Source organism: Bactrocera neohumeralis, unplaced genomic scaffold (assembly GCF_024586455.1).
Source record: "Bactrocera neohumeralis isolate Rockhampton unplaced genomic scaffold, APGP_CSIRO_Bneo_wtdbg2-racon-allhic-juicebox.fasta_v2 cluster10, whole genome shotgun sequence".
NCBI lineage: Eukaryota > Metazoa > Arthropoda > Insecta > Diptera > Tephritidae > Bactrocera > Bactrocera neohumeralis.
The window spans coordinates 15,632,299-15,659,013 of record NW_026089623.1 but is presented as its reverse complement, the minus strand read 5'-3'; the positions used below and the strand labels follow the sequence as shown (position 1 = coordinate 15,659,013).

Here is a 26,715-nt window from a genome sequence, read left to right as displayed (position 1 = left end):
GGCAAAGAGGGTCAAGGAGCTAAGCGGAAGTTTAGCTTCCTTGACGCTCTCTCGCCAGAGGAGCGGGCGCTGTTTGAGGAGCATGCGAGGGAGGATGATGACGACATGCCCTCATGCAGCGGCGATCGCCTGGCGAAAGTGCCTGCTGCCGCCGCAGCAGCTACGAGTGCCGCCAAGACCCCCTTAAGTAGGCCTAACGGTTCAGACTCGGGGGAGTCGCATCGGGCAGAGACCGATGGTGCTCGTAGCAGGAAGAGGAAGCGCAGAAGAGGTGGGCAGCGCCCTCTCCCAGCAGCTGGAAAACCCGGCAGGTGTGACGACCCGCACAGGAAGGATATGAGTGGAGCCAGCATGAAGTGGTACCTGCGTTACCTCCGGGACGGAAGACTGACGAGGCGGCAGAAGCTATGGTCAGAGGAAGGAAGGAAGGGAGCAATGTATCCCCAGAAAAGGAGCGCAACAGGGCCGTGTCAGTTAGCACGCAAAGCAGCGGTACTAGTAACCGAGGCCCGGTCAGCACAACCCTGACCGCAAGACGTGGCGACGGAAGGGCGGCGCCCACGGACACTTACGGCCAAACAGCGAAGCGGGAAAGCTCACGCCAGCTCACGCCGCAGTAGCCCCGCAGCTCCAAAAGGATGAAGGGCGGCAACACGAGGAAAGCCGAAAGCCAACCATCCGCACCAGCTCCACACCGGGGGGAGGGTGGCGAAGATATGCGGATACTGTTAAAGTCATCCGGATGGCTGTACTGCCTCAAAACTACCCGGCGCAGTTGCCCGGATCGGAGGAGCTTACCGTGCTCCAGGACCTCATAATGGATGAGGTATTCAGAGGAGACGATTACGCGGCGTACTTCCTTGGGGTGTACTTCAAAGGAGGTATGCTACAGGTGGACTGCAAGGACGAGACGTCCGCCAACGGGCTGCGGGTGCTCGTCCCAAAGCTGGACGGCTGGAAGGGCCCCGTCCTTTGCGCGAAAAAGGCGGAGGACGTGCCACTCATGCACAGCATAACACTGTTCCTCCCCCGGTGTGGTGACAAGCCATACGAGTTCGCCCTAGGGTTGGTGAAGAACCAAAATCTGGGCCTCAGTATCGCAGCCTGGCGTGTCGTCAGCGAGCAGGCAGCCACCGCGAGCAAGGGAGCTGACAAGGCTGTGACTCAGGAAAGCGGGAGTATCGCAAAACAGGCAACGACTGTAGCGGCCCCGGAGGTGGAAAGCATGCAGGTAGACGAGGTTGCGAATAAGCCCATCGAGAGCAGGGCTGGGCAGGTTCACAGCGGATAAACTGGGTATCCTGCTGATCCAACAGCGTGGGTCCATAGAGGAGAGGTTAAAGGCCTCAAGACGGAGTGCAATAAGGTAATCTGGGATCTCTCTAGCGAGAGACCTAGAACTTGCATAGTGGTCAGGAATAACATTGAATTCTTCTGCATTTCAGAGTTCCTGACGCAGGATCTGGTGGCGGTGCAAGCCAGGGACTTCGAAGGCAAGGACTTCGTACTGGCTTCAGCCTATTTTCCAGGGGAGGCATCCACGGCACCCCCGGCACCCCCGGAGGTGGTGAAAAAGCTGCTGGAGCACTGCAGTAGACACAAGCTTCCCCTAATCATTGGCTGTGATGCGAACGCCCACCACTTAGAATGGAGCAGTACAAATTGCAACGCAAGAGGTGAGTCTCCCTTGGAGTACATATTAGGTAATAGCTTAGCGATAGAGAATGTAAGGTGTGAGCCCACATTCATAACTATAAGCAGGAGGGAGGTGTTGGACATCACCTTGGACAATGAGCACGCAAACGGATTGGTCTCACAATGGAGAGTCTCAACGGAGCCCTCTTTGTCAGACCACAGGATTGTAAGGTTCAGGCTAAAGGTAGAGGTCAGACAACTCCCCCCCAGACGCAACCATCGGAAGGCGAACTGGGATACCTTCCGGGAGATACTAGGCGAGGAATTGAGCAAGATGGGGCAGACTGATAGGAGCGTTTCAGGTCCAGGAATTGAGAGTAGGCTATCGGAGCTGAACGGTGCTGTTATCAATGCCTGTCATGGCAGCTGCCCTCTAAGAGTGCCCACAGACAGTTGAAGACAGAGCTACGGAGCTTCTGCAGGCGCACTTCCCGGACACTATTCGGGAAGACCAATGTCTACCCGTGATCGAACACAGGCCATCCCGCGAGGATTGGAGAATAGCCAAGCAGCTGTTTACAGCGGACTCGATCAAGTGGCCAATGGCCCCGTTTGAGAGATACAAGTCTCCGGGACTGGATGGCATCTTTCCAGCGTTGTTACAGCAGGGGGAGCAGTTTTTACTGCCATACCTGGTTCGGCTGCTGCGAGAGAGCCTCGCAATGACGTATATCCCCGAAGTATGCAGGACAGCGAAGGTGATCTTCATACCCAAAGTAGGAAGGAAAGATTACTCATTGGCGAAATCCTTCAGGCCAATCAGTCTGACTTCTTTCCTGCTAAAAACCGTGGAGAAGATCGTGGACCATGAAATAAGGTCGAAAACGCTGAAGAGGGCACCCCTGCATGCGGCTCAGCATGCGTACAGAGCGGGCAGATCTACCGGTACTGCTTTCCCACGACAGCCGGTTCTACGCACCGGAATTGACTCGGATTTTATCCGACCAAGGGCTGTTTTTTCGGCGATCTAACCTCGTTTGGATCGGTAAGTTTTAATTTGTGTTTGTCATCATTGGAGCAATGTCTTGCAGCAGGGTTGCTCCGTATCCTCCTGACTCGTGCTGGCATTGAGTCCAACCCGGGCCCGGAGGAATTTTTCTGCTGCGTATGCGTAAAACGGCTCTATCTAAACTCCACCTCGGTCAGTTGCAACACATTCAATGGATGGAGCCATCTTAAGACCTGTTCTGGCCTTAAGACTCATAGGGAGTGGACCACGCGTTACGTGGCCCCATATTGCCTGCGCAATACTGCCGCACAAGCCTCTACGGGTGTGCAATCTGCACATAGTTCGCGCGCCGCGCCGCCACTCAATCCGAGTGGCCAACAGAGGACCTCCACGATCCCCAGGAGCTCAATCAGGCAACATAGCTCCCCTTCTGACTTGCTACCCCTGCGGGTTCTACAGCTGCAACAACTACCACCCACACGTCACTCCCTAACCCCCAGGATCACCCACGGACACCCGCGACAAAATCGGCTACTTCAATTTAACTGCAATGGACTCCGGAGTAAGATCGAGGAGATAGTTGCCAAGAAACCAAGCTAAACAGCCGCTCAGATCTTCTGAGTTGTGCAGATTTCAACGTATTACATAAAGATCGCGAGCGAGATATGGCGGTGGCCTAGCCTTCATATTGCACAACACCGTGCAGTATCGTCTAATCGACGAAGACATCGACCCCAGGGATACTACCCTAGAATGTCAGGGCATAGCTATCCGGTCAGGCGATGTCGAGCTCGAAATATTTAATATATACATCCCCCCAGTTACATATTGCCCAACAGGATATCACCCGAATATAGGTGCGCTACTTCGTGGTGAAAACCGTTTGGTACTAGGCGACTTTAACGCGCACCACGATCTTTGGCATTCCTGCCTGTCAAATGACCGCAGGGAGATGGAGCTGGCGGAACAGATTGACGATTCGACATTGTGCAGAATGAATGACGAAGGCCCCACCAGAGTTATTGGCACCTGTAATAGCTCGCCGGATATTACCATTGCTAGCGGTGGTCTGATAAACAGCATAACTTGGCGACTCTTCTTGCATCAGATCATCTGCCCATAATTATCTCGATCGAGAAGCCTCCTGACTTTTTTCTGTGGGCAACCGCACCTACATTAACTTTAACAAAGCTAATTGGGTCGGCTTCACAAAATTTACTGAGAGCACCTTCAACGCTCTACCTATTCGTACGGACGTATGCGTTGGCGAACGTCAATTCCGCAAGGTGATCGCAGCAGCTACCGCTCGCTTCATCCCGGCTGGAAGAATAGCGGAAATCCACCCTAATTTCCCAGCCGAAGCAGCCGTTTTAGCTAATGAGCGCGACACCTTACGCTATGCCAATCGCGGGGATCCCCGAATAAGGGATCTCAATTTGGAGATTCGGCGTATGGTAAACCAACATAAGCGGACGAAATGGATAGAGAACCTGAAGTCCTGTAACCTCTCCACCGGTGTGAGTAAGCTTTGGGCTACTGTCAAAGCTTTGTCTAACCCGAACAGACACGACGACCGAGTTGAAGTTCAATTCATTGGTCATGCCTCTTCGGACCCGAAGAAGTGCGCGAGCTATTTTAGCCGGCAGTTCACACTGCACCCTTCGGTTGACAAAGCTAAACGATGTGTTAACCGACGGCTGCGCAAATGCCAAACGACGGCGCGCCACTTACTTCCACCGATGAAGAGGCTAAGGGTGTCATCAAAAAAGCTAAATCCTCCAAATCCATTGGCCCTGATGGAATCAACATGCTAATGCTAAAGCATCTAGGCTCGACGGGAGTAAGATATCTCACCAAGGTCCTTAATCTGTCGCTGACCACTCTTCATATACCCGATGTGTGGAAAGTCGGAAGAGTGGTCCCACAACTGAAACCTGGGAAACCCGCCAACAAAGGGGAATCTTATTGTCCGATAACTCTCCTCTCCCCAGTAGTGAAGACACTTGAGGCCTTGTTACTCCCGACCTGCACTCACCACCTGAGCCTAGCCAGCCACCAGCATGAATTCCGAAAAGTGCACAGCACCACCACAGCACTTAGCGTCATAAACGCCCAGATAGTCCGTAGCCTCAACCAGAAACCACCCTGCGAAAGAACGATCCTCGTAGCGTTGGACCTGTCAAAAGCTTTTGAAACGGTCAACCACACAATGCTACTGCAGGACATTGAAAAAACTACGCTCCCTCTAGGGTTAAAGAGGTGGGCCATGAACTATTTGTGCGGTCGGCAGTCATCCGTGGTGGTTTCGAGGTGAAACATCTAAGCTGAGAGGAATTAAACAGAGCGTTCCGCAGGGTGGTGTCCTCTCCCCGCTACTGTTTAATTTCTACATCTCGAAACTCCCAGAACCACCAGGAGAAGTTTCCATAACCTCGTACGCTGATGACTGCACGATATTGGCTTCGGGCAATGAAATCGATGGCATGTGTTCGAAGGTAAACAGCTACCTCCCCGACCTTTCTCGTTTCCTCACTGCACGAAATCTCACACTTTCCCCCACCAAATCCACAGCGACCATATTTACAAACTGGACGAAGGAGTATAGACTTCAGCTTAATATTGCAGCCGACGGCGTCAAAGTTCCGACTGTCAATAATCCTAAGATTTTAGGTGTAACTTTCGAAAATCTATGCTCCTTCTCTCCTCATACGACCGTGATTATCGCCAAGGTACAGAGCCGCAACAAAATCCTCAAGTCGCTAGCCGGCAGCACATGGGGAAAAGACAACGAAACGTTGTTGGCAACATACAAGGCAATCGGCCGGCCGGTCCTTAACTACGCAGCTCCCATATGGTCGTCTGAATGCAGTGGCATGCAGATGAGGAAACTTCAGACTTGTCAAAATACTGCACTCCGGACCACGACCTGATGTCTTTTGATGTCTCCCATTGAACACCTCCACAGTGAGACGCTTATGCTCCCAGTTAAGGAGCATAATGAACTCCTCTCCAGGCAGTTCCTGCTGGGATGCTTTCGCAGAAATCACCCCTGCAGCCATCTGCTTGGAGCGGAACCGCCTCCTAGGAGCATCAAAAGGTCATTCCTCGACTACGTCGACGGCGTCGTACAGTACGCCGACCGGACTTCGGACGCAACTAACTTTCGACAGGTACTGACCGCCATTCACAGCGGAGCCATCAACACCTTCACCGACTCCCTTCCCGTGAATGGCGTTCTTGGAGTCAAACGACCACCCATGGCAGACGAAGAGCTCCAGCTGCCGCGAGAAACGCGTGTGACCCTTGCAACTTCGTTCTGGATACTGTAGCAGGTTAAACTCCTACTTATTCAGAATAGACCCTGACATACCGAATGTATGTCCTGCATGCAATGAGTCTCCGCATGACACTGACCACTCTTTGCATGCCCCACGAACCCTACTCATCAAACACTCTCCTCCCTTTGGTCCGACCCCGTCGAAACAGCATGTTTCTTGGGCCTCCCGTTAGATGACATCGACGACAACACAAATGACACTTACCATCCCAACGGGGATTGAATTTCCGTTAAAGCAACAAACAACAACAACATCCGGTACTGCTCTGTACCAGCTAACCTCTGAGATAGAGAGTTCACTGGAGAACGGGGAGGTGATGCTTTGCGCTTTCTTGGACATCGAAGGTGCCTTTGACAACATAGGAGCGTAGCCAGAGCACTGGAGAAAAGGAATGTGGCAGCACCTGTGCGTAGATGGAAAGAAGCCGTACTGCGCACCAGAATTGCTCGGCACAACAAGAGGCTGCCCACAGAGGGGTGTGTTATCACCCCTGCTGTGGAGTCTTGTCGTAGACGACCTGTTAGCAATGGTAACGGACAATGGGATCCGCTGCCAAGGCGCCAAAGGCAAATATGAGGACACTCTCTGCGACCTGATACAAAGAGGTCTAAACCTGGCAAAGGGGTGGTGCAGGGGGGGCTGAATTGAACATCAACCCCTCCAAGACGACCATAGTCCCGTTTACGAAACGCAGGTCCCTACCCGGTCTCAGGAATCTCACACTAGGAGGCAGAGTGATAGAGATGACCAATAAGGTCAAATACCTCGGTCTCACGCTAGACTCTACTTTGCGGTGGAAGCAGCATGTAGACCTGACCTTGGTCAAAGCAACAAAGGCATTAATGGTGTGCAATCGGCTGGCGGGTAAGTCCTGGGGCTGAAAGCCAAGGATTGTTAGGTGGTTATACACCATGATAGTGCGACCGATAATCACGTACGGGGCGGTGGCCTGGGCCTCAATAGCGTCGCAGACTTCGGTAGGACTTAAATTGTCGAAGCTGCAGCGGCTAGCCTATGTCTGCATGACGGGCGCAATGCGCACCTGCCCAACGGCAGCTCTGGAGGCCCTGCTTCAACTCACACCGCTTCACATGGTTATCGGTCAAGTAGCCAAGAGCACGCTTCTGCAAATAACGGCAGAAGGGTTTGGCAAAGGAAAGGCAATCTCGTGAGGAACAGTACATTGAGGTGGTACACCGACGCACTATGGTTCCTAGGACCACATTTTCTGGCCAAAATTCAAATAACTGTAATATAGTTTTGAAATTTTGCATATATATAGTAAATAGGGTTTATAGAAAGAATGGGAGTGTTTAAAAAGCCGCCACGCGCATCTATCTAATATACAGTGACTCAAACAAATGACCCCGTGGGGAATATTTTGAAATAGCAAGAATACTTTCCTTTCGAATTTTTTTTAAGATTTTTATTAAAATATAATTCAACACAAATAGCGCAAATCAACGTTAAACATTCTGCACAAAATTTCAAAAAATTCGATGAGTTTTCCCAAAATTTTGAACTTTGTATTTAGAGCTTTAAAACAAATTGCGAGTACGCAGCCCAATGAATTTTGGCATAAGGAAGTACACGTTTTCGTCGGCTCAGACTGCGCGATGATTTTAACAATATTTTTGAAAACTTTTTTCGTATAACGTATAAATTTTTTTAAATTTTCGTTGATTTGTAATAATTATCGTATATTCTCTTGGAAACTTTCAACTACAAAAACAATTTTCGTTATACGAAAAATATTCTCTAAAACTGTGGAAAATTTTACAAAATAGGTTTGAAATTTAAATAATTTCTGATTTTTATTGGGTGATATTTTTATATAAGTTCCTTGTTTACACCAATAATTTCAGCAAATAATTCGTGATTTTGAAATGCGCGGCGCGAAGTATTTCCGTCGTTTGTATTGCCAAATCCCCCAATTTTTGTTTATCTACATGTAAATCGAGATGTGTCCAAAACAAACATTGAATATTCTTTTTTTCTTCTGCGACGATGTGTTTATCTGATTCGTTACGTATTTGCCACTTTTTTAAATTTTTTTTATAACTTAAATGAAGTACAAACTCAAAAAACCGTATCCAACAATGTAGAGGAGAAACTTTAAATTACTTGATTTCGGTTTAAATTTCTCTGATTTAAGATTTGTTTCATTTAAAAAATCCTTAGGCATATAGCACCGCATATAGGACAACATTGAGTTGCTTTTGTTCCGGTTAACACATTTAACACTTTTCCATCAATTGCCGTCAAATACAACTTATAATTTATTTCAATTGTTTTCTCATCGCCAATTTTTATTTTAAAGACATCTAATTTGTCCAGTTCCGCTTTAATATCGTTGTTTTCTTTAGTTATTGTATCTTTAGGTTCTTTAATATACTCAAGTTTCAAAGGACGACAAAATCGTATAGACTGTGGTGTCCGATTGTATAATTGTAGTGGCAAGAAGCGATGAATCAATTTCATGTGATTCAGTTGAATATTTCTGCTTGAAGTTAGAATGACCTGTACTGCTGTCAAATCCATAGTTTACAATTAACTCCACTTTCAAAAAGGTTTCTTTCCTATCCTCCATCACCGCGACCATAACATCTCTTTGTAGTATACTAAGCCTCTCTGCTGTGTGTTCAAGCAATCTTTTCAAAGGAACTTTTGCCAAATTTTCGTTAACTACTATTTTCCTTCGGTCTGCATGCACATTTCTTACTTAATACTTCTTTGTAAGTAGGAAAGATATCACAATTTCGGCTAAGACTTTCTTCTCGAATATTTATATATTGTTGTTTGGTAAAGCTATTTTCCAACAAGAAAGCCAACCCCTCTTCAGCAGACATGCGAATTGCGCATTTCTCGTCGGCTTTTTTTCTACTAGTTTTCTTATTTTAGACATTTCCTTTGAGTTGTTTAAAGTCCTTTTTAAAGTTACAGCCAAATCTATTTGACCTCTTTTACGGGCAGCCGTAGACGCAGCGGACACCATTAAGTCAATATTGTCGCCTTGCTGTTTCGATAATTCCGCAGCTTCTCTTCTTTGCGTTCTTGCAGATTTTTCATTAAATGTAAGGGATTTACGGCCTACTTTTGATGTGCTTGGTATAGAATATGAGAACTCCGGTTTCATTATTTCAGTTTTTGTTAAAAGCTAGTTTGCATTTTGTTTCAAAAATACATCTACACACCGATGACTTTTTTCCCATCTGTCATTAATATATTTACGTATAATTCTATTTTTTTCCTTTAAATAGACAGTGTATTCGTCGGAAACGTCAATTGCAATAACGTTGTCTAACAAAAAATCAAAAACTGCTGTCTGTCTAAGGCACGTGTTTGCCTCCTCCAGCCATACTTAAAATAAATCAGCAAATCGCACGGAGTAGTGGTCTAAGAAAAATGTGAATTATTCAAAAATCGCAAAAAAGAGCAAAATAATTTTTTGCACACAAACTCCAAATTGAGTTATTTATACAATCACAAAGTACCAAGACTACCAACTGCTACCAATTTTTTTTAGCTCCACGTAAAGTTGAAAAATATTACTTAAGCCAAAGTTAATATTTAAATAATTTTTTTTCAAACTTAACAACAGTTGAATGTATTAATATTCGAGAAACAAAATATAATTACCTTTATTGTTAGTTTCCATTTTTTTCTTTTAGTTAATTTTAATTTGTTTATAAAATATTCAGTTTTGAGTTTCAGCCAAATTTCACCACATGTATAAGCAAATAGGCAAAGTTACAATTTAACTGCTAACCACATAACGGTAAACCGATTAAAGAGAAAACAAAATATGCAATTAACTCATGCGAAGATCAGCTTAGTGATGATAAAAAAAACAGACGAAAAATCGGAACTTTTAAAAATCGATTTTGGCCAGAAAATGTGGTCCTAGGAACCATAGTGGGACGGCTCAAAAATGTCGGAGGGAATTGGTACAGGGATCGCGGGTCCACGCACCAAGCTCACCATACCTATGGGGGAGTTTCCGAGCATTTTCCAGGCGGAAGTATTTGACATAAGTCGGTGCATAGAGATAAACCTCCAACGCAACTATCGCAATGAGCGGATAGCCATACTCAGCGATAGTCAAGAAGCACTAAAATCGATCTCCTCCTACAAGATCAGATCGCTGCTAGTGCAGGAGTGCAGAGAACGGCTGAACAGCCTTGCAGAAAGAAACCAGGTGCACCTAATTTGGATGCCAGGTCACAAAGGAATAGCCGGTAACGAATTGGCAGAAGAGCTCGCCCGCTCCGCAGTCTCCACCAAAATAGTAGGTCCTGAACCCTTTACAGGGGTGGGTCCCCATACCATAAAGGAGCTACTCCGCAAAGAAGAGGGAGTGGGCTCACGGCATGCGGCATGCCAAGTTGCTAATGGAAGGTACAACATGAGCAGGTTCAAAGTTGTAATCAACCTCCCTAGGAATAAACTTAGGCTACTGGTCGCATTTTATACTGGCCACTGCAAGCTAAATAGGCATTTGTATAACATGGGCCTATCTTCTTGCACTAACTGCCGGTTCTGCGACATGGAGCCTGAAACACCGGAACACCTGCTGATCGACTGCACAGCATGTCCATGTTTCCGGACAGGGATTGCATCGACTCACTAGCACCCGGTAGAATATTGGACTTCATCAATGTGCTGGGGCTAAGTGAGTCCATGTGATTTAGGAGAGGGCACAATAGACCTAAGGTCGCGGTGCATTCCTCATCAATAAATCTAATCTAATCTCATCTAAGTGCAACAATAGCACTTTGGGTTTTCTTTGAATTGTCGGATTTTTTACCTATTTCTTAAAAATTATATTTTTCATTGTTTGTATTATAAAGCTTCAGAAAACTTTAAAAAAACAATACTAACCTAACTAATAAAACTCTGGAATCTATGAAATAATAGTTAAACATTTATGAAAAAATTCGATTTCTTCCACTACGCCATACAATTAACTTCTGATGAACCAGAAATCACAAATACTAATTCCAAGTAAACTAAGCATTTCAATATGATTTTTTATTTAAGTTCCGCTAATTGTAACGGTATATTTTTTTTATGATTGACACCGAGTAATATGTAGTATACAGCCTACTTAATACTTAAGCAGTGGAAAAAATTCAAATTATTCGCCTAGCAAGCTTTCCCAGTACGTTATTCGTAAATTTTTATATTTATTTACCATGTTTCTAATGGGATGGCGGGGTACTGTATATAGCCTACTATAGTTGCAAGAGAATCGTCAGCAAGAATTGGGGCATTAAACCTAGTATAATCATGTAGATGTATACGGCTTTCATTAGACCCATACTTACATATGGAGCACTGGTATGGTGGCCAGCGCTAAAGAAACAATACAACATCAGAAAATTACATGGAATACAAAGAGTAGCATGTGCAGGTGTTACTGGTTGGGTGGTAGGAATCAGCACAATTGTGGACATAGTGGAATCCGAAACTAGCTCAACATTAATAAATCAGACTGCATTCTCCCAAAGCTGGATGGACACTTCCAGGGGAGTATACCCTCTAGACTAGAATGGAGAAGTGGCTCAATAGGGGAGGAAGATACCATCTCAGTCTATACCGACGGGTCCAAAATGGACTGCGGAGTAGGCACGGGGGTATTTTCCTCTCTGTCCGTCTACCGAACTCTGCTATACGTAAAGCAGCAATATTTACGGATACCCAGGCGGCCCTCCTGGCCTTGTCTTCGCGCATGACAAATTCCAATATAGTCCACAACTGCAAGAACTAAGCTCAATAAGAGACAAGCTCCAACTAGACTTGATCTGGGTTCCCGGTCACAGGAACATTTTCGGTAACGAAAAAACAGACGAGTTGGCAAAGGCAGGAGCTTTCCTTAACGAATCCGAGGCTGAGCTAATACCAAGCCCGCTAGGATCAATCAAAAAAGAAATCAATAGACAATTTCAACAAGTTGCAAGTAACAGATGGGAAAACATAACGAAATGCATCATAACTAAAGAATTATGGCCAACATTTGACAAGAAAAGAACTAACGACTTATTAAATAGGTCTAGGAAAAGTATCTACAGCGTAGCAGCTACCATAACAGGGCACTGGCCATTTGGAGAACATGCGTCCAAAATGGGTATGCCCTACAACAACATCTGCGGAGGCTGCGGAATAGCAGGGAATAAGAAAACAATTTTCCACTTTTTCTGTGAATGCCCAGCCCTATCACAGATCCGACACAGAACACTTGGAATACATCAAGCACCAAACCCTTGAATGGATTTCTACTAAAAGCATATCAGACATAAGTAGCTTCATCGAAACCTCAAAATGGTTTGAAAGAGAAGGTGAAACATGATACAAAAGGTTCTACAAATAGTGCATCAAAATGGCACAGCCAAAGCTAATTGAGCCCGAAAGACAACTGGCTGCACTCCTACGTACCTACCTGTCAATAATAACATGCATTCATCTCTTATGATTGAATTTCTCAACACCGTAACATTTCCGCTATTTTTTAAATGTAGTAGAACAGAATAAGCAGAACAATTTCTTTCTGAAAGCCTGTGCATCTTTCGGCCATCATCTATTATAAATGTCTTGACGGTTCCATATAGTGTGCCCAAAAAAATTATTTACATAAATGATCAATATAGTCCATATACAACAAAATTTGCTGTACCGTTGCAGTAGCTGTGTGATGTTATTATGTTGTTTTTTTTGTTGATGTAAAAAATATCCAAATGATTGTTAAATGTATATTGAAAACATGCCCGAGAAATCCATTATAAACAGAAGAAAAACCTTAAAATAGTTGAGGTTGGAAAAGGTCTTTGTTAATTGTTTGTCGCGAGCAAGTGTTTTTGATTGGTACAGGACAACCATCAACATCAGCCGATGATCAACGGGTCAATAAAATGAAGTAATTGGTGATTAACAGACACGAGATCTTATTGGCATCGTTGGAATATCGGAAGGATCAGTGAAAACCATTTAAAATATTATTTGGGCCTAAGGAAAATGAAAGTGCGATTGGTCGCGTTAACGTCTGTGAAACAATGCTTTCCAGGTTGTCATGAAACACATTATTACTGACAATGGGTATTGGATCTATGCTTATGGCCCGGAAACAGATAATCAATCGGCCGAATATGAGGAGAAGGTGAGCTGAAGCCAAAAAAATCCACCAAAGCAGGTCATAATCAAGGTTATGTTTACATTTTTTTTCGAAGATTCGGCCAAACTGTCAACTAGAATACTATTTATATTAGTATAGAAAGAGGCCATTCATTATTATTGCAGAAAGAAGAAGAATTTGGACACAGAAGAATTTTTATGAATTATAAATTTTCCTATTACGTATTTCTCATTTTTATCCAATTCTCGATCAGTCTCGAATATGGAGAATATCGATATTTTAATTTATTTTTATTTTTCCAATTATTATTATTTTTCTATTATGTATTTCTCATTTTTACCAATTCTCTTTCAGACTCGAATATTGAGAATATCGATATTTTAATTTCTTTTTATTTTTCCAATTAATATTATTTTTCTATTATATACATACATATGTACAGAGAACGTATAATATAGAGAAGGTTCATGGCGTGCCGATTGTCATAACTTTCCTCTTTTTGGAGGGGTTGAGTTTTCTATTAGTGGATTTCACCACAAAAATATTATTAGCGGATTTCACCAATATTTAACATAGAGGGGGTCGAAAATAGCAGAATTGAGCATTTTCATTGTTAAATGAGAAAAGTGATGCTAATTTCAAATTACAAATAATGTTTACAAATGTACGCTTACAGATTCGCGTATTTGCAATGCGCAAACGACTATGGATATCATTTATAGATATTCTCCATATATTTGATAACAAAGCTCATATGCACTTATACATATACTTATCTATGTACATATGTATGCGCAATTTGACCTATTTAATGATAAATTCCATTAAATCTTTTGGAATTTATAATAAAGTCAAATTTTCAATACTACCTAAATAAATATACCTACATGTATATTGGGCATTAGAGGTTTTAATAACATTTTGAAAACCAAGCCGACGCACATATTCGCATATGTACATATAAACAGATTTTTAAAAACCATACCCGTAATGATAAGTTTTTTTTTTTTGATAAAATCCCGTTTTGATAAAATCTTAAAAGTCATATGCATAAATTATGTGTACATGTAAACAGATTTTAAAAAACCGTACGCATAAAGTGCACATATTCACATATGTATGTACATATGTAATTTTGTGTTCATGTAAACAAGTTTGAAAGAATCATTCGCATTATGTTTGTAAATTTGTATACACGCAACTTTGTGTTTAAATATATACACCCATTGTTTCATACAAAAACTCCGTTGTCACAGACAACCAATTGCCGAACTTCACGTTTTATCAAAAAGTCAAACATTGTGTTGTTGGTAGAAAATCCGAGCTGTGCCGAAAAAAATCAAACGATTGTCACCGCTTCCCTTGCCACTGTACAGCTCCGCCTGCAAACCAGCGTAAATATGTATGTATGTTTGTGCGTGAGCTTGCATACATATCGACTCAGCCGCGTAAAAATATTTTAGAATTACAAAATATTTTTTACATTCGTTGACAAATACAGTCAATCCTGGTTATGTGCCACTATCAAAGATACACATATTTATAGTTAGTTAAAAATAAAAATATAATATGGTACATAAGCCGACTGCGGATACTTAAATGAGTCGTACTTAAAACAGTAATTTCTAGGTGTTTCAAAAAACAAATCGTGAGATGCAGCAAGATATAATATAGGCTGTTAAGAGTGATGAGGGAGAGATTTGATTTTCATTAAGGCGGAGTACTACTTAACCGGAATTGACTGTACACATAAATCAGAGGATATTCAATATTCTTTGAAATATTTCTTGACTTAAAAATCGACAAATAAACTATGTTGGCAATTTTATTCTATATACATATTGGCGGGGTTGTCACTTTTTCCTTCCATAAAATTTCAAAATATATTCAATTTATGATTTTTAGCTTTTGAAATCGTCGCGAAAAGACGCTTGTAGGCAAGGCATGCTCGGGGAGATGTAATGGCGTCTGCTTTTATGAATGAATCGAATATGCTTTTTGAAAGTACGTTTGCGTTCATTAATGAAAATTTTGTTGTTGTGTAATTTACTACAAATTTTGACATCGGCAATTGGCTGCCATATTGGTTTCTGATGCTTTTTTAAACGATTGTTGTTTTTGTAGAACAATATTTGTAATTTTTGCGGGTGACATATCAACATGTGAACGCATGTAAGTATGTATGTTGTGTATGCATGGTTTGTGTGGGAATGTCATACGCACATATTTACATGTGTACTCATATTGTATGTATGTATGATGATTTTTGAGGCTATTGTTGTTTTTCAAGAAGAATGTTTGTATTTTTTGATTTACATGCTTACGCATATATTATTTATGTGAGAATGTCATACGCACATACATACATATGTGTGTACGTAAATATAGAGAAGCGCGCGCTTTTTATATTACTGATAAATGATAATATCTTGATTTGAAATTGATTTGTACTAGCATACATATCTCCGGGATAGATGCGTATGAAAGTTTTAAATGATAAGAGGTATGATTTCATATATGTCGGAGCGCTAGTACAATTATTTTGTAGGTCAGTGTATATGCGTATGCCAGAGTGGCAATATTTTGTAAGTAAATGTATGTGCCAGACCGTCAGGCTCGGCGCAGGCGACGCATAGGCGGCATATATTGCGGTACTTTGTCTTGCAAATGCGCAAATAAGCATAGTAACAGGATAGAGATACTGTTACTGAGTGAGGTCCGATCGTATTCCGCGAACTAAGAAGGAACACAACTGTTATGGAACCGTTATGTGTTTTAAGTATGAAAGGAATGCGTGGTCATTGAGCGGTGTGCTCGCTCAAGTAGAGTTCAGTTGAGAAAGCGGCATTGAGACGATCGGAACTCACTGTGCTTCTTTAAAATAAAAATAAACTACTAGAAGAAAAGTGAAGTAAAGTGAAATAAAGTGAAGTGAATTAAAATAAAGGAGACGAATTCAAATGAGTCTCCTATATATATTATTATTGTAATATATTATGTTTTTAGGATATTACGATAATATTTCATATATAGTGTGCGACAAAACTAAAGCACGGAATCTGCCTTGTCGGTATTTAACCGAATAAAATCATAAAGTAGGCATTACGTGATGTTTTATTGATTTGTATTATTAGTAGTTCATGTATTCTTCTTTTAAAATTAGTAAAAATTAAACAAATTAACTTACTAAAATATTATATAAAATTAAATATATGAAGAACTCCAAAAATCTGGTGCGACAAAACAAAAGCACATAACTAAGAATTTACATTAATTGCACATTAATTGTTTGTCAAACGGTTTTTAATGATCAAAAATGTTGGATATGTGTAGTTATTACCTAATTAGAAAAATATTAATGCATATTCAGTTGCAGTTCGTCATTCAGTACGATTGGTTGTATGTTAAAGAGAAAGATATTTCAATGGCTCGAAATAAGTATTCTGTTCATTTTAGAAAAAAATTTGTTAAGGATTTTAAGAAAAGAGAATCGGTTATGACTATTGCAAAAAAGTTTGGAATAAATCATCCTAATGTTTCCCGAGCATTTAGCTGATTTGGCAAATCAAGCTCTTTGGTTACAGCGCATAGAGGTAGACGGCCGTGGAGAGCAACCGAACGAGAGGATAAGGGAGTATCATTCGGGCAATAAAAAATTACCCTTTTATATCGGCAATATCTATTGTAAGACAATTACGGTTAAATATATTACAGAGATCCATACAACGTCGAGCTGTCCATGGGGAATTTTCATGCTACCTGTAGCAAGTTATTGCAAAAAAGCCGTATTATTTATTTAAAGAACAGACTGGCGTGATTGGAATTTGTGAGGATGCACATAAATTGAGCGATTACCAAATGGCAAACTGTACTTTTTTCTGGCGAATCGAAGTTTAATATCAAAGATTGAGATGGGCTGAAGCTGGTAGGCAGACCGAAGGGACAACGCCTAAATCAACGTTATAAAACAAGCGCGGTGAAACATGGTGGAGACAATGTACTAGTGTGGGGTTGTTTTCCAGGGAATGCAATAGGATAAATTCATCATATAAACAGTATAATGGACAAATATAAGCATAAAAATATATCTCAGAATATTAATGCTGCCACATGTTGCAGAAGAAATGGCTTTAAAATGGAGTTATCAACATGACAACGACCAGAAACACACTGCTATTTGTGTAAAACAGTGGTTTGTTGATAGCGGGAATGAGATTTTGAAGCGACTCGCACAATCACCTGATCTTAATCCCATAGAGAACCAATGGTAAATTGTAGATCGAAAAATCAGACTTGAGAATTGTAAAAATAAGGCCGTTTTATACATTCAAGTGAAGGTAGCATGGAAAAGCATTTCCTGGGACATATCAAATAAATTAATTGAGTCCATGCCTAGCCGATGTGCAACTGTATTCAAAAATAAGGGATACGCAACCAAATATTGAAAGACATAAATTTTTCAATCATAAAACCATTTCGTGCTTTTGTTTTGTCGCACCAAATTTTTGGAGTTTTCATATATGGTATTTTATATATTTTTTTAATAAGTTAATTTGTTTAATTTTTACTAATTTTAAAAGAAGAATACATGAACTAATAATACAAATCAATAAAACATCACGTAATGCCTAATTTATGATTTTATCCAGTTAAATACCGACAAGGTAGATTCCGTGCTTTAGTTTTATCGCACACTGTATATAGCATATATATGTACATGCATACGAAATTATATAATATTATCAAAGATAAGGAATGTTTATAAAGTAGCTTATTTGCCCATTAACTACAAATATTACCATGAAAATAGCATGATTTAATAATAATATTATCAATTTTGCATGAATTCACAAAAATTCGCAAAATTATATTCATATCAATTGATATGATAGCATGTAAACGTATAAAAATATAAGCCAAAAGGCGTCTGTAAAAGCAATGTACAGTGGCGGACAAAAGTCTACATACACCCCCTATTTCCGTTGGATTTAATGTAAAAAAAGTTTATTGGAAAATTTAATGATACAGTTTATTTTAAATATATTTCCTTATCATGACAAACAAAAAAAATCAATTTTTTAACATAAAATAGTAACGCTATCACAAAAAAACGTTAATTCAGGATTGACAAAAGTCTACATACAGTACATACATAACATATATTAGAGCGAAAACTCTGTGGTTAACATTAGGTAACCTGATTTTTTAGTATTTAGTTGGTCCACTGTTTGCATCAATAACAGCCTGAAGCCGTCGTGGCATCGAAGCTACTAAATTTGTCAATTCTGCGTTCTTTGAGTACTGCAGAGCTGGAAATTTAATTTTTCTTTCTAAAATTTCCCAGACATGTTCAATAACATTCAAATCTGGACTTTGAGGTGGTGTGTGTAGTTGCTTTGGAGCGTGATAAAGCAACCAATCCTTGACAATATGGGCCGTGTGCTTTGGATCGTTATCCTGTTGAAAGATCCAGCCTGCACCAAGCTCCAAAGTATCCACTGAAGGCTTCAGATTAGCTTCCAATAATGCCTTGTATTTAAACCGATCCATATTACCCTCAATAAAAGCAAGCTTTCCAACTCCAGATGCCGCAACAGCTCCCAAACCATTACGTTGCCGCCACCATGCTTTACTGTTGGTACTATATTTTTCGGGTGTAGTGCAGTGTTTTTTTTTTCTCCAAACTTTTGCGAATATATTAAACTTCGATTCGTCTGTAAACAAAACTGTTTGCCAAAAATCCATTCCCTTGTCCAAATGTGCTTTGGCGAACTCTAAGCGAAGTTTACGATTTTTTTCAGAAATAATATCCTTTTTACGAGGTGCTCTACTGTGGAAGCCGTTATTGTTCAGAGCTCTTCAAATTGTTCTTGGACGGACAGACTTATTTGATGAGCTTGCTATGTTTTCGGCTAATTTTGGAGCAGTAACTTTGGGATTATCGTTCACTTCTTTGAGAATCAAGCTGATGTCTCTTCGAGACAGTTTCTTCGGGCGGCCAACTCGCGGCTTATTTTCGGTGGAGCCATTTTTTTCATAGTTTTTAACTATGGTCTGTACTGTTGGACGACTTAAATTTAAAATTTTTGAAATTTCGTCATAAGATTTGTTCTCATTTCTGTGCTGTATAACAAGGTTTCTTACGTCAATAGAAATTTCTTTTCGAGGAGCCATTGTTGATGCTTAAGTGATTAAACCACAACTAAATTAAATACCAGCAAATCAGACTACATAATAAAGGAAAAAATATGAAAAAAACGGTACTTTATCCTTATAGCAACACAGAATATCGATCTACCTGCTAAGAAACCGGTCTTGTATGTAGACTTTTGTCAACGACGTTTTTGGGTTTTTCCATCATAACCTTTTTATATTATTTTAAAGGTAAGCTCAAAACCTTCTCTAATGTTCCTGCTCCAGCAGAAGATGTCTTCGCTGAATTCGCTGAACGTAAGAGACGTGAATCGAACGTCGTCTTGTTAAATGTCACTGAATCAACGAAAGCAGACGGTAAAGACCGTCTTGAAGAGGACAGAGCTAATATCCTCTCAGTTCTGCCTCCGGACTTGACTGGTAACGTGGACCATTTTAAGATTCGTCGTTTGGGCCGCCCATCGCGCGGGCGCACTCGTCCACTTCTCGTTGTAACTCCATCTCCAACTGTAGCGCGTGCAATACTCAAATCTAAACCGCTGGAACCCGCTACTGGATCTAATAAAGTGATCTTTAAATCTGATCTCACTCCATCTCAGCTAAACCACCTCAAGAACCTACGGGCGCAGTTAGATACCTTAACGAAAAATGGTGATACATCTAAGACAATAAAGTATGTCAATGGTGTTCCTAAATCAGTAGATAAAAATTTTCGCTCGATCATCGATAAGGGAAACCCAACCTAGTCTGCAAGTCCATTACCAGAACGTAAGAGGCCTTCGAACCAAGCTCAGTGATTTTATCACTGCAACGTCAACTAGCAGCAATGATGCTTTCTGTATTTCTGAGACATGACTTCATCCTGCTATTCACGACGGGGAGGTAATAGACGAAACATTTAACATGTTCAGGCAAGACAGAAATAATTCAACAAGTATCAGCGAACGCGGTGGTGGTGTCCTCATAGCATTAAAAAAATATTTCCATGCTGAGTGCACCCACATCTCCGATGATAGCCTAGAACAAATATATGTAAGAGCTAGAGCTTCACTCAACGTATACCAGATTTATCTTGATACGCTTTACTACTTGAAAGATAAACACAGGGACGCCAATTTTCTTATCACTGGAGATTTCAATCTTCCTAGTAGTTCACCACGTTCAGATTGCGAAAATCTACTTTATGAAGGTTTCTCTCTAATGGAATGCATACAATTCAACAAAATCTTAATTGACAATAATAACTTACTTGACATTCAGTGACCTACATTGTACATATTGAGCGTACCCAGGAAATTACTATTATAGATCGGTATCATCCAGCTTTGGATATCTCAATTGAGCTTCAACCGTGTCTTAAGTCTACATTGTCACGTTACTTAGACTTCAATAATGCTGACTATCTCAACCTCAATAATTTTTATCTAAACACAGATTGGTCTAATTTTTACTCATCGTCCTCCATAGACAGCAAAATCAAAGTTCCATACGACATAATACACGTTGGTATCTCAACCTATGTTCCTGCTGGTATACAGAAAGACAATCTCTTTCCTTGTTGGTTTTCAAGTGAACTAAAACATAAAACGCTACTCAAGAAAAAAGCTCACGTTACCTATAAGAAACACAATACTAGTCCGAACTATAGTAAATTTAGTAGGCTCAGGTGTGAATGCAAGCAACTCAGCGCTGAAGGCTACAACAACTACATAAACAAAGTCGAACTACGGGTCCAAGGGGACACTGATGCTTTCTGGCATTTTGTCAAGAACAAAAGAAGATGCAGCAGCGATTTACCATCAACCATGTCCTGGAACAACTGTACAGCCACCTCAGGCTTGGAGATCAGCAATATGTTCGCATCGTTCTTCAAAAGTGTATACATTTCGGGTCCATGCCAGAGCTCCTCATCCCCCAATAATGAGCCTGCAGCTATTAATATCTTAGATGAGTTTGCTGTCAGTATAAATGAAGTCCAAAAATGTCTAATGTCTCTGAATATCAAGAAAGGAGCTGGTCCTGATGGCCTACCAAACACCTTTCTCAAAAATTGTGCCACCAGCCTCAGTGAACATCTCACACATATCTTTAGTTTCTCGCTTCACAATGGTACTTTCCCAACTGATTGGAAGATCTCGTTTGTGTGTCCTATTCATAAAGATGGCCCAAAGGCAGATGTCTCCAACTATAGACCAATTTGCATCCAATCTGCTCTTGCTAAACTCTTTGAAAAGATAGTTCTTCCTCAACTGACTGCTTTCTTCTCAAACATCATCACCAGTAAACAACATGGATTCGTCGGTGGGAGATCCACTACCTCCAACCTGTTCATTTAAGTCAATTACCTGCTTGAATCTCTAAACAACGATAAAGTAATTCATTCCATCTACACAGATTTTAGCAAAGCCTTCGATAGAGTGGATCACAACATCTTACTGAGTAAACTACGCAAGCATGGCATCCAAGGTAACGCACTTAACTGGTTACAGTCGTATTTGATTGGTAGGCAATTCCACGTGAAAGTTGATGGTAACCTCTCTATCAAGCATGACGTAACATCTGGGGTGTCGCAAGGTTCGCATTTGGGTCCCACTCTTTTTAATATATTTGTTAATGATATCGGTGATTTCTTCCGATCTGACTATCTACTTTATGCAGATGACCTAAAGTTATTCAGAGCCATAACTTGCGAACAAGATACTGTTACTCTCCAAAGTGACATCGATGCACTCTCGACCTGGTACCACAAGAATAAACTTGATCTGAATATCAAAAAGTGCGTTGTCATATCATTTTCACGATCGCACTCATGCAATAAACGTAGTTGAACAGGTAAAGGACCTGGGCATACTCATCGACAACAAATTGACATTCAGCAAGCACATCGACAAGATCTTACATCAGGCTTTCAAAGCACTTGGTTTTATAACTCGGACAAGTAAAGACTTTAAGAATCCAAACTCCATTCTGCGTCTTTTTTCCTCGCTGGTCCTCCCAGTCCTGGATTATAGTAGTGTAATTTGGTCACCTTTCACTGACGTAGCAATCAACCGGGTTGAAACAGTTCAGGCGAAACTATGTAAACTTCTAGGCTACCGGTACTGTCATGATGTTTCAGGTGGTCTCAACTCAACTGAAGACATCTATATCTATGACCGCTTCAACATCAACAAGTTACATGCTAGTCGTCAGGTAGCTGACCTAATGTTCTTCTTTAAAGTCGTGAATGGATTAATTGATGCTCCGGACATCACCAGCTGTTTCGAGTTGGCACCGACGGGTATCTTTTTAAGACGCAACCGCCTGCTAAAAACCATAAAAACATCAAAAAACTACGTGTTCAACGGCCCACACAATCGCATCGCGTTGCTCGTCAACTCGCTGCATACTGAAGTGGATTTCTACAACAGCTCACTCAACGCATTCATCCCTGATATAAAACGTCGTCTATTAAAATTCCCCTAGTCAAGACAAATTTCATTTTCTTTTTTTTTACTTGCTGTACTATAATCTCTATGTAATAATTATATTATAATTTTATATTTCCCCTATAAATCAATTTACATTATATTTCTATATATATGCTGTATAATGCCGATTGGCGTAAAATTATTAAATAAATAAATAAAATATTAAGTTAGGTAATGGATTTTTTTTTGTATATGGCATTAAAAAAGGATTTAAAATAAAACTGTATACTTACATTTTTCAGAAAAGTGATTGTACTTTCTACACAACAAATACAAGCGGTGTATGTAGACTTTTGTCCGCCACTGTATATTTCTGAGAATAATTTTCTTTGAATTCTCGGCTCTGTTCACTCATTTCTGTAAAAATTTCTCCTGCCGAGCCAAAAGTGGTGAAATCCACTAATAGAAAATTCATGGCTCTTGACAGTTCACTCGCTTGTCCGTAGTTGAACCTTCTCTATATTATGCGTTCTCTGCTATGTATCTCATTTTTACCAATTCTTGTTTAGTCTCGAATATCGAGAATATCGATATTTCGAACCCGATCACTGTTTGTATCACTACTGCTCAATTGAATTTCGAACAGTAATGCCATTTATAGCGTAAATATCGTGCAAAATCGTAATATTTTTTATTGTTTTTATTGCAAAAAAACAGAAAAATACGTAACGCGCCATATATATATATATATATATATATATATATATGTGTATATTATATATATTCGTAAATTAGAATTAAAAACACGAATTTTAAGACATTTCCCGTGAAAATTGGTGCACGTTTTCGGAAAAGCCGATCTCCTGAACCTTTACCCTGCTTTTATTTAAAATTAAAAAAATATATATATTAATATTAAAATTGTTTTATTATTAAACAAATTAAGATTCATCATACGTCATTTTGTATCAGAAATGAACTTTCTACTATAAAATTAGCTTTAAATATAATTCCGGACCAACAGTACGGGTTTCGCAGACACCACGGAACTCCTGAACAATGCCATAGAGTGTTAAATTAATAAAATAAGGTCAGCTTTAGAGCAAAAAGAATATTGTTCAGGTGTATTCCTTGATGTGCAACAAGCATTCGATAAAGTCTGGCACCCCGGACTGCTTTACAAATTAAAGAAAAATTTACCTGCTCCCTTTTTCTTTCTTATTAAATCTTATTTAAAGGATAGACAATTTTATGTCAGGGTTGGAAATGAATACTCAAGTATGTATAAAATAAAATCAGGCGTACCACAGGGAAGTGTTTTAGGGCCATATCTTTATTCGATATTCACAGCGGATATACCAAATACCAACGATGTTACGATAGCAATATTCGCTGACGACACTGCAGTCCTAACTTCAAATAAAGTACCTTCAGAATCTTCTGACATACTACAAAATTACTTATTCCAACTAGAAGACTGGCTCAAGAGGTGGAATATTAAAGTCAATTCAGATAAATCTGTCCATGTTACTTTTACCCTAAGAAAAGGTGATTGTCCTTCAATCAAAATTTTTAATACAGCCATACCTGTTAGTGATCATGTGAAATACCTGGGGTTACACATAGATAGAAGGCTTACCTGGAAATGTCATGTAAAAGCGAAAAAAGAACAAATTAATTTAAAATTGGGAAGTCTTCATTGGCTTCTGGGTAAAAAATCTGTCTGTTGAAAATAAACTACTAATTTATAAAACCATCATCAAACCTATTTGGACTTATGCGATACAAATATGGGGCACGGCAAGCAATTCAAATTTTGAAATAATACAGCGCGTTCAATCAAAAACTCTCAGGTCAATTACAAAAGCTCCATGGTATGTTTCAAATCATACTATTCACAGAGATTTAAAAATATGCAAAGTGGAAGATGAAATAAAAAAGTTTAGTGAAAGATACAAAATCAGGTTAGAGATCCATCCCAATCCTTTAGCAGTGGCATTACTACAGGTACCCACTACAACAAGGTTAAAAAGAAAAGACATATTGAACTTGTAAACCAGCACGCATGCACGTAATGTAAAATACATAACTTTAGCACAAACTAGTGATGATTATGTTATTTTAACATAAAGAAAATAGCAAATAATTATGTAAATTAGTATGTATGTAGTTTGGATTTTTATTTTTATTTTTATTATACTGTCACTAAACAGAGGGTCACTTAATGAAGTAACACTCACAATTTGTTTGTACCTTAACAGCACATTTACTTATTGTCTATTAACATTAAGATAGATTGTAAATTTAACTTGAATAAAAAAAAAAAAAAAAAAAAGAAATGAACTTTCTACTATAAAATTAGCTTTATATTTTCTTTATTTTCCATCTAAAATATACCTATCAGATTTGAAAATTTTGTTTCACTATCTAAAGTGGTTTTATTTTTATATAGTTTTGTGTTTCTGCTGTAAACATATGAAAAGTCATGTTACGTTATTTTACATTTCAGGTGACGATATACTCTCATCTATAGAAATACCCCTATCCGCCCGAATCCATTTGAAATACTTTTATTTATTTTTTGTCTTTAATAGAGCAAATTGCATGCTTACTATAAATATTATAAAACACTTATATGCATATTTATGCATACATACCTTTTCTATAGCACTGTTAAGCTTTCCGGTTATTCTCCTACAAACATTAGGCGCTAAAGAATTTGATGCCTGCGGAAGTTCCAAAATAACAGTTTTCAAACCAATGCTGGATATATCGCGAAGTTGTTCTACGTTCGATATCATGTTTAAGCAAAGGGAATCCACAATAGTTTCAACTTGGCCCTCCTTTACTTTGTTTACCAAAGGTCCTAAGCACTTTACCGCCAAATTTTGTACTTCGCCATTTTTATCTTCCAATAGTCGTAATATCATACGTACAACCTTTTTTTCAGATTCATCATCGAGCTTAATGCTATCCTTTTGCAATTCCGTCATTAAATCATTTGTTGCCATAAAACGAAAATCCTTGTCACTAGAAGTCATCTGAAATCAAACATAATTCTTTATATATACTAATGAAGAAGCTTTGGTTTTTTACTTTTTCTAGCAAGCTGGCTATTTGATGATATTGATACGACATTGTTTCCAAAGATAATTATTCAGAAGATATATTTAGTCAAATTATATTTGTTTAAACCGGCACATAAAATACAGAACTCAAACGGGTAACACAAAGCACTAATCTACCAGAAAATACATGAATCGATACATTAAACGATAACAATATTAGGTATAATTCACAGTGAAGTGCTGAACACATAGAGCGCGGCACGACATGGCAGCACGACAATGAACTGTAAATGGCATCGTGAATCCTTCTACATTAACGTTTGTAAGAAGGCAGCAACATAACAATGGCCGGCATGTACACCAAACAACACAGCTGTCTATTTTGCATGCACACAATTTCATTGTGGCCATACTAATAGAGCCCATACACGGGCACACAAGTGCGTTCGATCGGTGTGAATTCGTTTGCCCATACACGACACACAAATCCATTTTGAGTTCGTTTTTCACAGAGTTAACATGTGCGACAGGCAAGCGGAACATTTCTTCGAATTTATTTCTAATGTAGCACGTTTATATATTTCTTTGTATATCGATAATAAGTTATTCCAACGTTTATTTTTCTTACACTATATGTATATATGAGCGCTTAGGCAAAAAGCGAAAACTTTGAAGCGTGATTTCTCGGTTTTTCATTTTTACGATTATTCTTAATTGGCGAGCAGGATAGAAAAAAAAACTAAACGTCGTATGGAATTAGGGCAAAGTTTATTATCATTGGCATAAAATTATCTTCTATTTAAACTAAAAAAATATTAAGAAAAGTCAAGTTTTAACATATTTTTAAACAGCATAAACTAAAATTTTTTTTATCAAAAGCCACTATTTATTCAATTTTTAATAAAATTTTAAATTTTACACTTTTTTTTTGGAATTTTCTTAGTTTAACTAGAAGATAAATTAATAAAAAATA

At 39.7% G+C, this 26,715-nt stretch overlaps 1 protein-coding gene across 2 annotated transcripts in view; it reads right to left on the bottom strand.

Annotated features, from left to right (window-relative positions):
• Nucleotides 1-25,934, bottom strand: part of LOC126765193 (cullin-associated NEDD8-dissociated protein 1) — a 94,987-nt gene extending 69,053 nt beyond the window's left edge. For both annotated transcript variants that reach the window (XM_050482794.1, XM_050482795.1), the window contains exons 1-2: nt 25,771-25,934; nt 25,332-25,715 (exon numbers count right to left, since the gene is read on the bottom strand). In XM_050482794.1, coding sequence (XP_050338751.1) covers nt 25,332-25,715; nt 25,771-25,812 — 426 coding nt within the window. In that variant the 5' untranslated portion in view covers nt 25,813-25,934. The remainder of the gene's footprint in view (nt 1-25,331; nt 25,716-25,770) is intronic.
• Between the last annotated feature and the right edge of the window lie 781 nt (nt 25,935-26,715).